Here is a 15,379-nt window from a genome sequence, read left to right as displayed (position 1 = left end):
GTACGATTAACCTAACTATACGTCAGAGCTATGCTTAGCAGCTATATGAGACCACAGACTGGGAAGCTCCCGCTCCAATGCACGTGTGTTATCCTCGCCTCTTGCAGCTCCTACGATTGCCTGCGGGATGACCCATTTGAGCATGACTGGCCGTCCCTGCCCCAGCTGCCAGGAATTCATTACTCCATGAACGAGCAGTGCCGCTTTGATTTTGGTCTGGGCTACATGATGTGCACAGCTGTAAGTATTTATTTCTGCTTTGCTTATCTTCTGCAAAATGTCTGTTGAGAATCATGTCAAAACAATATTTACATTTTAAAACTCTGACATCTTGGTGCTCTTTACAGTGCGTAACTATTTTAAGCCAGAGGGTTTCATCTCCAGTGTATTTAATGATAGTGTGAACTGTTGCATAGCACTCGTAAGCCTTTCTCTTGGGACATGAAACATTTCTAAATCTTTTTTCTACCAAGCAGCTTTGGAAAGTTGATGTAGGTACAATAGTGGCTCCAAAGGTGAGCATGTCTTTTTTTTTTATTTTAGTGTGTATTGCATGTTGTCACTGTTCAGTGTGTTTACCTCACTTCCACCCTTCACTGTGGCAATGTGTTTTCAACATGTTTTTCAATTCTGTATTTATTGGTGATGAATCAGTAATCCAACGCGGCTTCACGTCAACATGTGGCCCTACATAAAACAGCAAAGCCATGTGCTGCACAGAAGAAGTGCGACCTCAGTGCGCACATGCTTTCAATTGTAAAGCTACATCAATATAGTTTCTCTTGAAAGAAACGTGACTTTGAAGAAAATAGAATACATACCTAAGCCTTACACACTTTGGAACTATTGTGAGGTTTCCATATCTTCCAACCTGCTTAAATGGAAGATGAGGGTACCTGATAGGAACACATGCCTGTTCCTTTTCACTGCAGGGAAATTCAGTCCACATAAAGTAGTCCTCATCGTCTTTAGAAATCATGCCCAAGATGAGAGGTGCGTTTATCCAATTGCACCGGTTAAATGCCAGTGACATTGCCATTGTGTATACATGTTTATAATGTTTCCCTTCATTGTTCTGTGGCATCCTTCTGTAAGCAGTTCCTCCGTTATGTGGCACCAGACTAAAATCGCTGAGAGCATGCCAGGGTGTTTGGTCCAACCACAAAGCAATTCCTCCTGTGCCTATTAGGTCTAAATTGCCAACTCCAAAATGGCTGACGGCTCCTCTAGTCAGATGTATAGCATGTTTGCTGAAATTGTAGGGAAAACATTTCATGCATAGTTTCTTCATGGCATGGGGTTTAGCACACATACACACTTTAATTATTTTTGGTCGGCCAGGGCACACATTTTATATTTTGCAAACAGTGCGGTCAATAGTTTTGGCGAGAGCATTGCATGCATCCACGTTATTCATTTTGTAGAACAGATCATGCACTTTCTTTGATTTTCGGGGGTAGGGGCAGATCTATACTTCTTCTGTTTTTCCATCATACTGTTTTTCACTGCCTTGTTAAGTCTAATTGAGTGCCTGACATGCACAAAAGCAGTCCACCTGATGTTGATGTTCCTTCATTTATCTACAAAATGAGCTGCAGGTGCTTCATCCACACCTTTGTGAACTGAACTGGCCTTGAGGCATGGCACTTTCTAGAGAAAGGCTGTTCTGATGCATAGGCCTACTTGTGTTAGGGTCCATATGATAGAAGCAATTGAGAAGTGACGGAGTCTTCATTGATAAAGTATACTCGAAACTTTAAATCAATAAGAAGGGAACCATTTAATTGTCTAAAATGTCTTAGTAATGATGTGAACATGGATATGTGACCATAGTTTGTATACATTACTTAGTTTAGTGAGCTGGTTCTTACATCATATGCTAGTATTATCTTCTGATGAAACGATTACAGGAATCTACATTACTTGCCATCCATATTTGTAATCAGTGAGACACGCAATGTTCAGTTTTCTGCAGTACAGTACCCTGCATCTCAGCGGGTCACCTCCCACAGGTTTATTACCTGTCTTCCCTTTCTGCCACTGCCCAACCTATTATAAACCGTTATGACCTAATCCGTACTACAATTAAAGCACACTGGGACAATGACAAATGCTATTTAGGAAGAGTGTTTTTACTTGAGGCGTTAGCCAAAAATAACATATAGTTACCATCAACGAGAAAAGTCTGTAGGAAAATTGTATTTTGTGTAGATCGACTCTACTGATGACTTCTGCTGCACAGAAATACACATCTATTAAGACAGGGGTTGGCCACAGGGGACTGAGCTGGTGAGGTTTCTCAAACTCTATCTCATGATGACCTTATGCAGTATGAGTTAGCCTGTGGAACATATGCTTTATCTTGGGAAATAACATTTTTAAATACCCCTATATATAATATTTGTAATTTAGGGCCAGACCTCAGGTCAGGCATGATCGATTGGTGTAAGGTATTGTAGAGGAGGAGCCAAGTACCCCCACCTCAACAGTTCCGCCCCTTTTACCTGTATGTTGGAAACCAAAGTATTTGACATACACAGAATAATTGATCCAGCAAAGAGCAGAGTATGGGACTATGTGCGGTACCAGTGAAAATACCAACAGCAAAGAGACTCCTGGAGGCAAGGTTCCCATTGAGAAAACCACCCCTGCATACCAGAAAATATGATGGCCATTTGAATGAAATCCCGGAAGAAGCACAGCCGATAAACGGCAAGGAAGAATGGTAACATCACCAACCATCGCCAGTATACGTTACACAGAGCTGAGATGACATATTTAGAAGAGATGCAGAGGACAGAGAATGCAGATATTCTATAAAGCATCAAGAAAATATCAAGGATAAGTGACTTCTTGGAATCAAGGTGAAGAAGCTTATGAAACAGAAATAGATGAAGACATTGAGTCATTGTACACGTGTACAGATGCAAAAGAAACGCAAGCCGGCAAAGTAATCTTGAAAGCTAGCATTAAGTTTATAGTGAATAGATTGCGGCATGCGCCGACATATACATATATAACTATGGACAAGTAAAGGGTGGATGTTTCCACTATGCATTATAGCGGTGCTGGACAGTGGCAAGAAGGCCTAATTTCTCATGTGTCGCAGTTAAAAAGTAAATTGAATTACAAAGTGAATCTCAGCAGACAAGGCTGGGTGAGCCAAAGAAGCCAAGGTATTATCAAACTGGAGTGTACTGACATTGGATACAAATCGTGTGAAAGAACAAACTCCTGTTCAAAAGGCATGAACATAACAAGGGAGACATCAGAGGTCTATTAAAAAATAGTATTAAATGCACCAAAAGGCTCAATTCCATGGTCTCTAGTCACATGGAAGGATGAAGCTGGACGAACGAGATGGTCACACCTATGCACGAGTGCACAGCATGCCCTCACTGCCTAAATTTCTCAGAGCTAAGAAACAAACTCAAAGCTGAGCTTCAAAGCCTATTTGACACTAGACCACTGAGGTGATGATGGATTGATATGCTAATTGGTGGGAAGCAATGGTTATGGCGAGCTCAGCAGCACCTGGATGGCCAGCCTGCATGCTGCTAGACGTAGATGGAAAAGTACTGACGGAGGTTAGAGTGCCAATCAATTGTAGAGGACTGCTTATTTAAGGATCCTATAGTTGTGTAAACCAATGGGCCGTCGTGTATTTAGTGACGTTCATAGTGTTCATTTTTAGGGGAGGGCTTAGTTGCCCCACCTGATGTTAAGTAACCAATCACATATTCACACTTTTTTAGACTAGTATGGATCGTATACTTAGATGTTCACTCAGAGTCAATCACCCATACTCATAGGTTTTTGTAGTTTGCCACCTAGGATGACATTAGTAACACGTAGGTTAGACGTCATTGGTGACAAATTTTTCTTATAAATCTCAGTTTTTACTAAGAATGTTTGAGTAAGAGGATCGAGCGAGTTTGTTGATGTTCGTTATGCGCCCTGTTTTAGATAATTGATATTAAAACAGACTTCCTTTTGCCAACTGCCTGAGTCGTTTCGATTATTGATGTATGAATACAAATCTGCATCCCCATCCATCACCAGGGTAATTGCTACTCATCTTAAAGGGCTGAGCTATCCATTTCAATATTGTCTCAGACGTGAATAGGCCTAGCAATGTTGACTTTTGTGGGTGCTGTTTCATCACCGACTGCCCCTCACTGGTATGGAATCAAGTGTTAACCTCCTCAAATGACATGAAACACAGGTGGACATAATAGTGTGCTTTCAGGGTGGAACTACAACTTCCAGATTGAACCCTTAACTATACAACACCATGTGAAAATATCCTCTATGTAAGTGGGGGGGTTTAAAATCAGTTTTTCAAAGGGTGCTGTTGGTTCCTGTTAGGAAAACAGTAACAGAAAATAGAGGACATTGCAGGATGAAAATAGCAGGGTGGAGTGGAAACGATTATGAAGTGATTATGCAAGTAGCCCTTACATTCTCAACCAGTTACACTAAAATACTAATTCCCTGCATTAATCTGCTGGTAACATTTTAAATACTTTCTGTATAGTAAGGGTTTGTACTCACAAGCATTGCAGGTAACTTGTAATGCTTCACTTTAGTGATGAAGATCAGGAAATATGATCATATCAGTCCATCGCTGCGATCGGCGCATTGGCTGTCCACAGGGAAAGAGATTGTATTTAAAAGTATGTGCATTGTCCATAAAAAGGTCTCCATTAACCCACTGCCACCACATTGGCATGTACCGGAAAGATAGACGGGACAGATGCACTTTCCTGGTCCAGGCATCCAGAATTTGGAATTCTTTACCAGCCTCACTTCGCAACATGCCCAACCTCCTTTCTTTCAGAAAGCTGCTCAAAACCTATTTGAGTGACCCCCTTAGCAGACCGCTGATGAAATACGCGAGCATATCCAGACAAAAACATATCAATAGCATTGTGACACCTTCGGGTAATCCTTTGGGCTTTATAAAACCCATATACTATATCTATGATGTGCCCTTATTTTCTATCTTGTTAAATAACTGAAATTTTTAAAAAAAGAAGTTAAAGTAGAGCATTAATGACTATGCTCTATCCCAGCGCTCCTGGCTTCTCGCTGCCCATGGCAAGTGTTCTTAGCTGCGTTCTATCAATGCTCTAACTATGACAAGCACCTGCATGCCTATGTGCCTGAGACTGGTACGCCCTGTGCATTGAAGGCAGTTCATGCATGTATAGGCATGATGGGCCCTGTTGGATTACACAGAGACACCTTATAGCCAAATGAAAGAAAGTGTCTTATGCACTTCATCAACCACATCTTTGGTATATGTTGAAGCCAACAGAGTGGTGAAATGTGTCAATGACTGTAGAGAAAAAGAGTGATATTTTTACATGTTGCTCTCAAGTACATTAGGTATTACAGTGGCTTGCCTTGCATGAAAAGCCTATGCAATCAAATGACACATGCACCTTGTATGCTACATTATAAGCAAATAAAACACTAATAAAAGTAGCGTCATTAATAAAGTCACAGTGATTCAATGAACCAGTGTGATAAAATGGTATCACGCAATATTGGACATGAACATTGTGAACATGCTGTGTGAAAATGTATCCATTCTAAGAGGCAACACATTGATGGTATTGGAAATTGAAGAAGTAATGATGTATGAACATGAATCATTTTATCAAAGTAGATTGAGCATAAGCAGAGATGTATAATGAGGTGTATGTTTATTTGACAGCCACACGTTAATGAAATTGTTTTTTAAGAGAAATGACTGCATGCACAGCTTGTGAGCTATCTAGATAAGGAGCCGGAAGTTCAGTAGTAAGATCAATCCTAAATTGAATCAAAACCCTGGATGTGCTTATACATAGGATCACAAGTTATTCCAAACAATACACCCAAATAGGGCAAACTATTGCAATCCTGCAGTCCTCCTCTTGCAAATACTGTCTAGAAAAGGAAAATGCTGCAGAGTCTGGCGTGAACGTAGTGGGAAGGGAGCCAGTTGCTCATGCCAAGTCTGCCCATAACACACATTGGGCCTTATCAGGAGTTGGGCGGTAGCCCTTAAATGCAGCGGTAATGCTATTACTGCCGCATTTAATGACTGACCCTATCATGAGTTGGGCGGAAAGTTTGGAGTTTTCCAAAATCCTGCTTTCAGCCCGTTTTACAGCGCTATTAGCACCCTCAACCCCATTGAATCCAATGGACCCAATGGGGAATGGTAACTTACCACCTTACCACTACTTGGAATCCGGCACATGGCTGTGATGAGGGCCATTGACTGATCGTTTTTCCTGATGCAAATGCGTCTATCAGACATTGGCGATTTATGCCAAGATGCACTCACGTTTCGTCAGCAATTGTTAACATATGCCTAGGTGGTACCAAAGAGCAATTGGAGGTTTTACCATCATATAGCAGGTCCTTCCAACAGGAGCCTTCACATAATTTCCAAGGCTACTTATCAAAACTCCACACACTTTCATCTTTATCATTTAAATCCTCTGTCCTAAGACCATTGTCAAGGAAGTGGTCATTTGCCATAGCAGTGTGAGGTTCCATTGTTGCGTCAGTTGCCAGAAAGACCCACTATGCATTCAGAGTATATGCTTCACAAGATTGCCATCTGCTTCTTGGTTGTGAAGTGTGACTGCATGCACACACGTCATACGTTGTGATGTTTCCACATTTCCCTCCTGTCCACTCTGGTTAACAAGTGACTATGTTTACATGGATGTGCAGAATAGGGAAAAGCTCACAAAGCTGCAGGCATAATTGTGAACTTTTAATTCGTTGACCTTTTCTAGTATGATCTAGAATATGGCAGCACCAATTCTCCAGAAAGAACATTTAAAGGAATGCAAGGGGTGTAATCATTAGTTTTCATAGCTTGCGATGAGAAGATTCCCCAGCCGAGGAGTTTGCCAACCCTATACAGTGGCCTGTTGCTCGCCAGCTATGTTAGTGCTTAACAATAACGAATTTTAAATACAAAATGTATATGCTGGAATTATTATTTTTTTTTTTAAACTTCTTTTTATTATAAGCGTGGCAGCAAAAACACAGGCGAACAGTGTCAGGCAGTAACAGTGTAAAAGAACGGCATACATAGCGTAGGTGTGCAGGGGTTACTACACATGATGAAACATTCAAAGAACAAAATACAGTCACATCATCAAAAAAAAGGACATCAGGAAACTATGACCGGGGTGAGGACCCAAGCTGGTGGGGGGAAGCGGGAGGGGAGGAGGTGTCCGGAGTCTCGACTAGGTCAGACATATAGGAGCGGAACCTGAGCCAGATGTTTCTAAGTCTGGAGTGAGTGGGTTGTAAGTGGGACCAGGCATCCTCGGAGTCAGAGGCCCACGTGACCGCTCTCAGCCATTGGGCATGTGTGGGAGGTGAAGGGCGAAGCCAACAGCGCAGGATGGAGCGCACCGCGAGAAGCAGGCAGAGACCGGCTAGTTTCTTGGAATCTCGGGGGAGGCCAGGGAGATCATGAAAGAGGCATACCAGCGGAGAGAGAACAATGGGGTGGTCAGTTACAGCGGATACTGTTGAACAAACGGCCTCCCAGATTTGTGCGAGGCGGGGACAGGACCAGATCATGTGAATGTAGTCGGCATCATCCTGGCCGCATCTGGGGCAGCTGGCAGGGTGATCGACGGACATACGGTGTAGTCTGATCAGGGTGTGGTGAAACCTGTGGAGCACTTTGAATTGGATAAGTTTGAACCGGGAGTTGAAGGAAACCCGTTGTGTGCGTTCGCATAGGTGGGTCCAGCGATCATCAGACATCTCAACACCAAGGTCTGCCTCCCAGGCACGTTTCAGTTTAGCGAAGTCTGGGACCGATCTGGATTGTAGCATGATATATAACCTAGAGATCTTACCCCTCGTGGGGCTGGGGGAGGTGAGCTCCTCAATGGCAGGGTCGTCAGGTGGCAGCGCAGGGAACGTTTGGTAATGACGCTTAAGGGTCCTACGAAGGGATGCATATTGAAGCCATACACTCCGGTCTCTTCTCAGGGGTAGGGGGAGGTTGGGCCACTCGACGAATATACCTTGGTCAAACACGTCGCGTAACAACTCGAAGCCCGCGTCCGCCCATCGGCGAACCGTGCCCAGTGGAACCCGTGGGACCCCAGGGAGAAAATTCCAAAGAGGGAGATTGCCATGGAAGGCGTAGGCGGTCCCCGTCAGCTTCCACATTTTTGCCAGTGCAACGGCTGTGCAGGCGACCGGATTCTGTGAGTCCCGTGCCAAGGGGGCAGGTTGCAACACCAGGGAGCGGATATCCCGGTCAATCACCGCAAGCCTCTCAAGTCGGACGTGCGGGGGGGATCTGTAGTATTAAACCAGTAGGAGGTGTATTGGATTTGTGACGCCAGCCAGTATTTAAGAAAGTCAGGGGCACCGAAGCCCCCATTAGACATGGGAGTGGAAAGGGTCCCGATCTTAAGGCGGACCGCACCCGAATGCCAAAGAAAGGAGTTCACGGTGCGAGTCAAGTCGCAAAAAAAGCCCGCCCCCGGCCACAAGGGAATGTTAGAGAACCTGTAGAGCAGCTGGGGCAGCACCACCATTTTCAGCAGACCTACCCTGCCCGCCAAAGAAATCGGGAGTTTATCCCAGACCCGAATTTTAGCTGTCAAGTGTGTGAGATACTCCCGGTAGTTTTCGTGGAAGGTCAGCTCACGCTGGCGAGTCACCACCATCCCCAGGTAAGTAAATGTGGTTTGGGCCCATGTGAAACCGAGGGTGTCGGGGGGAGGAGAGGTACATTCCGTAAGCGGAAAAAGAATGGACTTCGAGCAATTCACCTTAAGGCCCGAGACTCAGCCGAAACGGATAATGTCCGCTAGTATAGGGGGTAGGTTGGTGGAAGGAGAGCGCACAAACAACAGCGCGTCATCCGCATAAAGGGACACTATGTCCGTCTGTCCCGCGGAATGGAGGCCCCTATGAGCATGGAGTTGGCGGAGCATGTCGGCGAAAGGCTCGATTGCTATAGCAAAGACCAGGGGAGAGAAGGGGCACCCCTGTCTCGTCCCCCTGGCGATCTTGAAAAGGGGGGAGTGCTGACCCTGGCAACCGGATCGGAGTAAAGCAGTCTGACCCAGGAGAGAAAAGAGGGGCCGAATTTACAGCACTCGAGGACCCGCCACAGATACCTCCATGAAACCGAGTCGAATGCCTTTTGCATGTCAAGGGCAGCAGCCACAGCGTGTGTCTCAGGACTGATTCTGTCAATAATGTTGAATAGGCGCCTCAGGTTCAGGGAGGTAGAGCGACCCGGGATAAAACCGGCCTGGTCCGGATGGATAATAGATGGTAAGAAGGGAGCCAGCCGGAGAGCCAGAGCCTTGGTAAATATCTTGACATCGCAGTTTATGAGTGAAAGCGGGCGATACGAACCGCACTGCGAAGGGGGTTTGCCGGACTTATGTAGTACTGTGATTGTGGCCTCATGGAGAGAAGGGGGGAGCACCCCGGCCTCCACGGACTCCTCCCAGAGAGCCAGCAAATGAGGGAGCAGTTGTGACTTGAAACGTTTATAGAATTCGACCGGGACACCGTCCGAGCCAGGGGTGCGGCCCGAGGATAGGGAATCAATAGCGTCCGACAGCTCCTCCCGCGTGAGAGGGGAGTCGAGGGAACCCACGGTCTCCGGGGACAAAGTTGACAGAGGGAGGGCATCGAGAAAGGAGTCGATCTCCGCTAGCGATACCTCATCAGCGTTGGAGTACAGGGATTCGTAGAAGGTGAAAAATTCCCTGTTGACTTCCTGTGAGGAGACCGCCATAGAGCCATCAGCCCTCTCAACCCCGAGGATGTGCGGCGACCCCATCTCGTGTCGGATCAACCGAGCCAGAAAGCGGCCGGGGCACTCCCCCTCCCCATACCTCCTTGCCATGCCAGGGTTATCGAGGAACCTCTGCTCACGATCCACAAGAGAACGGAACCTGTCCAGTTCCTCCCCGATGTCAGCCAGGTTACCCGGGGTAGAGTGAAGAGAGCATGTAGCTTCCAGGGTCGAGAGTCGAGATTCGCTGGTGGCAAGGTCTCTACGGATCGACTTAAGGACCCAATTCTCCTTGGACAGCGCAATCCCTCTAATATAAACCTTAAATGACTCCCATAAGGTGGCCTGAGACGTCACTGAGCCCATGTTGGTCTCGAAGAACTCCTCGATCGACAACTCAAGCTCGGAGCAGAACTCCGGGTCAAGTAGGGAGAGGGGTTTCAATTTCCAGTGTCGAGTGCTGGCGGGATCGGGGCCCCAATCGACGGTAATGGTGACGGGAGAGTGGTCAGATAGGGTTCTCGGAAGGATCATTAGTTGTGTTACGCTCTTAACCAATACATTAGAGATCACCCACCTATCAATGCGAGAATAGGAGTCGTGAACAGAGGAGTAGAAAGAGTAGATGCGAGAATCCGGGTAGAAGAATCTCCATGCATCCACCATGGCCAGACGGGGAAGGGAGGACAGTGCAGCAAAGCCGCCCTGGAGAGGTGACGGGGCCTAGAGCCTGATCTATCTAGAGCTACATCAAAGATCGTGTTGACGTCCCCACCCCAAAGGATTGCAACAAGGGGGAAGCCATCGAGAAGGGAGGTGACCTGCACATAAAAATCCGGGTCATCAAGATTGGGGCCATAGATATTCAGAAGAATCACTTCCTTGTGGTGCAGCATGGCGTGGAGCAATACATATCTACCTTGGGGGTCGATTGTCGAGGAGATGAGAGTAAAATGGAGGCTCTTGTGAATGAGGGTCATGACTCTCCGGCTTTGAGAGGAGTAATCGGTGAAAAACCTATGGGGACCCCAGGATTTGGCAAAACGCATGCATTGTACAGAACGGGCATGAGTCTCTTGAAGAAAAAGAATCTTGGATCCATGGCACTCGGCCTGCAACTGAAGTTGCCTCATCTTTCTATAATTACCCAGTCCCCGCACGTTCGAGCTCATAAAGGTCAGGGCACTCTCAGTCACAGTGTGGCGGTGTTCGGGAGAAGAAGAATGTCAGTGACCAAAGGGTCGGGTTCACGGTCCTACAACAACAGTTCCAGAGTGCCTCGGCACAGTCCGCCTTCGCTGCCAGCGCTAATTTTTCAATAACAAAAACCCCAACATGACCCACCCCCACCCACACCCCCCCCAAACAGAGGGATGACAAGCCCATCTCCTTGCAAACAAAACCAAAACAGAGGCATCAGCGCCTGGGGGTCTGAAGGCCTGACTGGCCGTATCGCTCCGGGTTGCAGCAGAGCAAGTAGAACATAAGATGCCCACACTGGAGGTGAAATGTAGATTGGACAAAGTTCTCACACGTGGCAATCCGGGCGGGCCCTGCAAGTTGAACTGAGCAAGCAGGCTACGGGATGAAGGATCAACGTGGCCCCGGTACGGGAGGGCGGAAGGGCCCGTGCGCCCCCCGTCGGGGGCCTAGGATAACTGCTGAACCGAGGTCAGGGGAGAGGGGTCAGCCAGGGAAGTGTTCATCAATGAATTTGGAGACCTCCTCTGGAATCGTGAAGAACAACACCTGGTTGGCGTGCTCTATGCGGAGCTTGGCGGGATAGAGCATAGCATATTTGATTGAGTGGTCTCGTAGCCTGCGTTTCACCGCCTGGAAGGTCTTGCGTTCCCGCTGGACAGCCGTTGAGAAGTCAGGGTAAAGATGGATCCTTGCACCGCCCACTAATAGCTCACCTTTGAGTCTCGCGGCCCTGAGGAGGGTGTCGCGGTCACGGTAGTTCAATACACGAGCTATGATGGGCCGAGGTGGGGCACCGGGCCTAGGTTTAGCCACCAGAGCGCGGTGAGCCCGCTCAATTGCGAAGTGTGAAGAAAGCTCGGGCTTATCAAGAAGCGACATAAGTGTGTGCTGAACAAAGTCCTCCATTGGCTCATGGATTTCATCCTCCGGAACCACGATAATGCGGAGATTATTGCGCCTCGAGCGGGATTCCAAATCTTCGTTTTTCTTTTCCACCTCAAGGACCCGGTTGGAGAGAGCGGCAACCTCGGTGCGCAGGGCCCCTAGCGCATCTTCAGCGGAACCGACCCGCGTCTCAACCTCCAATACACGGCTGTCAGTCCTCTCAATGTGGGCCTTAATAGAAGATATGGTGCCGTTCATATCATCTAGTTTTGTGTGAAGAGCGGTGAACCCCTCTCGTATAAAATCCATCATATTCTGGGACTCCGGGGCTGCGTCGGGCGGGGCGGTAGAGGCCTGCTCAGCAGCCTCCCCAGATGATCTCCCCGCAGCCTTCGCGAACATGTTGATGGAGCTCTGCTTCCTCGCACCCCCTTTGGTCATCCTGGCCGTTACGTAGATCGAGGGGAAGGGAGGGGGAGAAATGAGAACTAGATACTCGTGCCGAGGCACGTCCTCCAGGTAGCCGGGACCGATGCGTGCACAGGGACAATGCAGGCGAGGAGCAACTAATGGGCTCACCCAGAGTCCAGGGGGTGAGGAGAAGGAGAGGCTGTGACCCCTCTGAGGCTGGTGGGCAGGTGTCGCCGAGATTGGTGGCGAAGGGGATGCAGCAGGCCCGAGCCCGCCCAGGCGGCGCAAGACACAGTGGCAGGTTCGGAACTCCAGAGAAGCCCGTGGGGGCAACAGCGTAGTATGTGCCCCGACTCCGCAGCTCCAGGACACAGGCAGCCTAAGGGAAGATTGCCGTGAAGGGTACGCCGCAGTCCGGTGGGTCACAGTGTCCAGGGCGACCCAATGGGCCTCAGATAGGACTCAGGATTTGTCGGGAGAGAGGCAGGGCCCACGTGGGGGTGGGGGGGGTCTGCGCCGCCACAGCCCAGCAGCGACGCCGGCCCGAGTGCAGGGGGATCACTCACTGGATAATGAGGGAGCGAGTGACCGATCCGGAGCCGCAGCGGCCAGGCACAGCCCCCCCCACAATCCCCCTACCTTCCAGGTGCTCCGGTGTCGACGGGGCCCCCCGGGGCCAGACCCGAGGGCCCGATGCTGGTCAGCGCCGGCGGGCCACGCCGCAATGGAGGAGGGGCCGGCGGTCACCAACGATTCAGGCCAGGACTCTTAGAGGAGCGAGGAGAGGCCCGGCCGGCCGCGACGGTCCGACGTGCCTCGCCGGGCGGGCGCCCCTCCCCCAGAGCGGCCCGCAGCGCCGCGGCCTCAAGTGAGAGGTGAGCCGACGCCGCCGGAGCCGCGGGGTGGGGGGAGCGGGAGGACACAGCCGCCGGCAGAAAGGAAGGCACAGCCCCGTCCTCGGGGCGCGCAGCGGCTCCAGGCTGCACCCAGCCACGGCGGCAGAGCTCCCGAAGGAACGGGTGTAGTCCAGAAGGATCACAGGCAGCGTAGGGCAGATCGAGGCAGGATCGAGCGCTCTGCTACTCCGGAGCTCGACAATTAAGCGGCCATCTTGGTTGCCGCGCAACAGAGCCCCCCGCTGGAATTATTTAACATAGAATTGAAGACCTCATAACATGGCCAAGGGGCCATTTCGGAACTGAACAATTAAAATGAGGAGACAAAGAATGAGGTGTTTGTATTGATAAGAAGCACAGAACAACAAGCACCAGGAGTATTTTGACAATTCATATGGGTTGTTTACAACTTTACGAAATAAAGAAAGGAATGGCCATTCCTTGTAACAGAAGACAATTTTGCTATTTTTGGGCTTGGCAGGTGCTATTAATATCATTTATATTAAAGTGTGTTTTAAAATGGTGATCGTGGAGAGGAATGTGAACTGATTCATTCCATTTTAACAGTTTGGACCAATGTAATTGTGTTATTTTTATCTGTCGGGATTTGCATTTAGTGATCTTAAGGCTAATCACATTTTTTGCGCAATAGGTCAATTTGAAAATGGCATAGAAAATAATGTGTAAACACTAGACTAATGGCGTAGTTTCCTTGCAAACTGAATAGGAAACTAACTCTTTGACAGCGTTCCTTTTTTCCCCTACTGGCCTGGCTGATTTGGAATGGAGTTCTCTCTCACATGGAGCGGTAGCTATCCTTTGAGCCATGTGACTGTCCCCTGAGGCGGTGCAGAAGAGGTAAGGGTCTTCCCGCTAGTCACCTCTGAATCCCAGCAGGGCACCTTGCCACACTACCTATCATGTCTTGGTTTCTCTTCTGTACAGTTTGCCACTCAGCTGGCTTTCCTGATAGCTAGTTGAAACCATACTTCACAGTTCATCTTTACTCTGTAACTATATTCTCCATAGTTCATCTTTAGTTGACATTTCTAGATTCCCTTTCTTGTAATGTCTAACTAATCTGTCCTCCTCTGTGAACAGTGCCTCTTGCTTTCTCAGGGCACTTTGTACCATGCTGGGGAGTGAAAGGATTTCAGCTTGTAGGAAACAGTTCACTTGGGTTCTCCTGGGGCTTATCAGCTCCACACACTTTTCCTTGTCAAGTGTAAGAACCACAACTTCCAATAAACACTTCCTCTCTGGTTCACACGCTCTCTGTTTCAGCACTTCGTGTGCCAAGCAGTACACTTTGTTTCTCTTGAGGTCATTCAGTGCCTCATGCTTTGCCTGATGGGGGCCAGAAACACCACTAACAAAGACACAACTTATTTGATTTGCTCACTCACTTTTCCTACACCTCTTGTGCCAAGCAGTTCACTGTGGCTCTCTGGAAGCCTTTCAGCACCACACGCTTTGCCTGGAGATCCAAAACCATCCAATAAACACCTATTTTAAACCTTTCAGCGTATCTTTTATTTGTTTAGCTCTGTGCCTCTTGCATTCTGTTGAGGGGTTTTTGAACCAACATATACGTGTCGCTTAGAGCATCTGGCACTTTCATCTACCGTGATCCTCTTGCACTGCATTAGAGACAATTTGATCTATGGCTCCCAATATGCACTTCATTGGGACAGCTGTTATTAATCCATTCATCCTGGGATTTTTTTCTCTCTCTCTCTCTCTCTCTCTCTCTCTCTCTCTCTCTCACTCTCTCTCTCTCTCTCTTCTGTATTATTTCTTGTCTCTTTGTGTTCTAGTGTGCTCTTGACGAGTCTCAGCACTTTGTCATCCTCTTGCTGGGTTTCTCCCACTCTTTGCATTAGGGAGTGCTCTCGCCAGGGTTTCCCACACTTACAGCAGCATGACGTGCTCTGACCGGGTCTCTTACTCTCAGGGCGTATGCATTGGTTCACTGCCTCTCCCTCTTCCACTACTTCAGCATTTGCTCAGTCAGTCTCTGTCTCACTCTAGATGGCAGGGCTGGCTCACTGCCTACTTTCCTTTGGAAACATCATTACTTCATTCATTCACTTCAACTAGTGTTCTTGAGCCCCTCGCACTAAATGTGATTTCTTCCACTCTCTAAGTCAGCTTTGGAGGAGACTTTAGCGAGGTGACACTTCTT

The 15,379-nt window shown here is 48.1% G+C and overlaps 1 protein-coding gene across 2 annotated transcripts in view; it reads left to right on the top strand.

Annotated features, from left to right (window-relative positions):
- ADAMTS2 (ADAM metallopeptidase with thrombospondin type 1 motif 2) overlaps window positions 1–15,379 on the top strand; it is a 2,237,498-nt gene that overhangs the window by 1,322,499 nt on the left and 899,620 nt on the right. The window contains exons 9-10 of one of the 2 annotated variants that reach the window (XM_069652661.1): window positions 108–240; window positions 477–515. In XM_069652661.1, coding sequence (XP_069508762.1) covers window positions 108–240; window positions 477–515 — 172 coding nt within the window. The remainder of the gene's footprint in view (window positions 1–107; window positions 241–476; window positions 516–15,379) is intronic. The other variant, XM_069652662.1, reaches the window with a different exon arrangement.

The sequence above is a fragment of the Ambystoma mexicanum genome, chromosome 3p, assembly GCF_040938575.1.
Source record: "Ambystoma mexicanum isolate Mex_15411 chromosome 3p, UKY_AmexF1_1, whole genome shotgun sequence".
Taxonomy (NCBI): domain Eukaryota; kingdom Metazoa; phylum Chordata; class Amphibia; order Caudata; family Ambystomatidae; genus Ambystoma; species Ambystoma mexicanum.
This window is presented reverse-complemented; position numbering and strand designations above follow the sequence as displayed.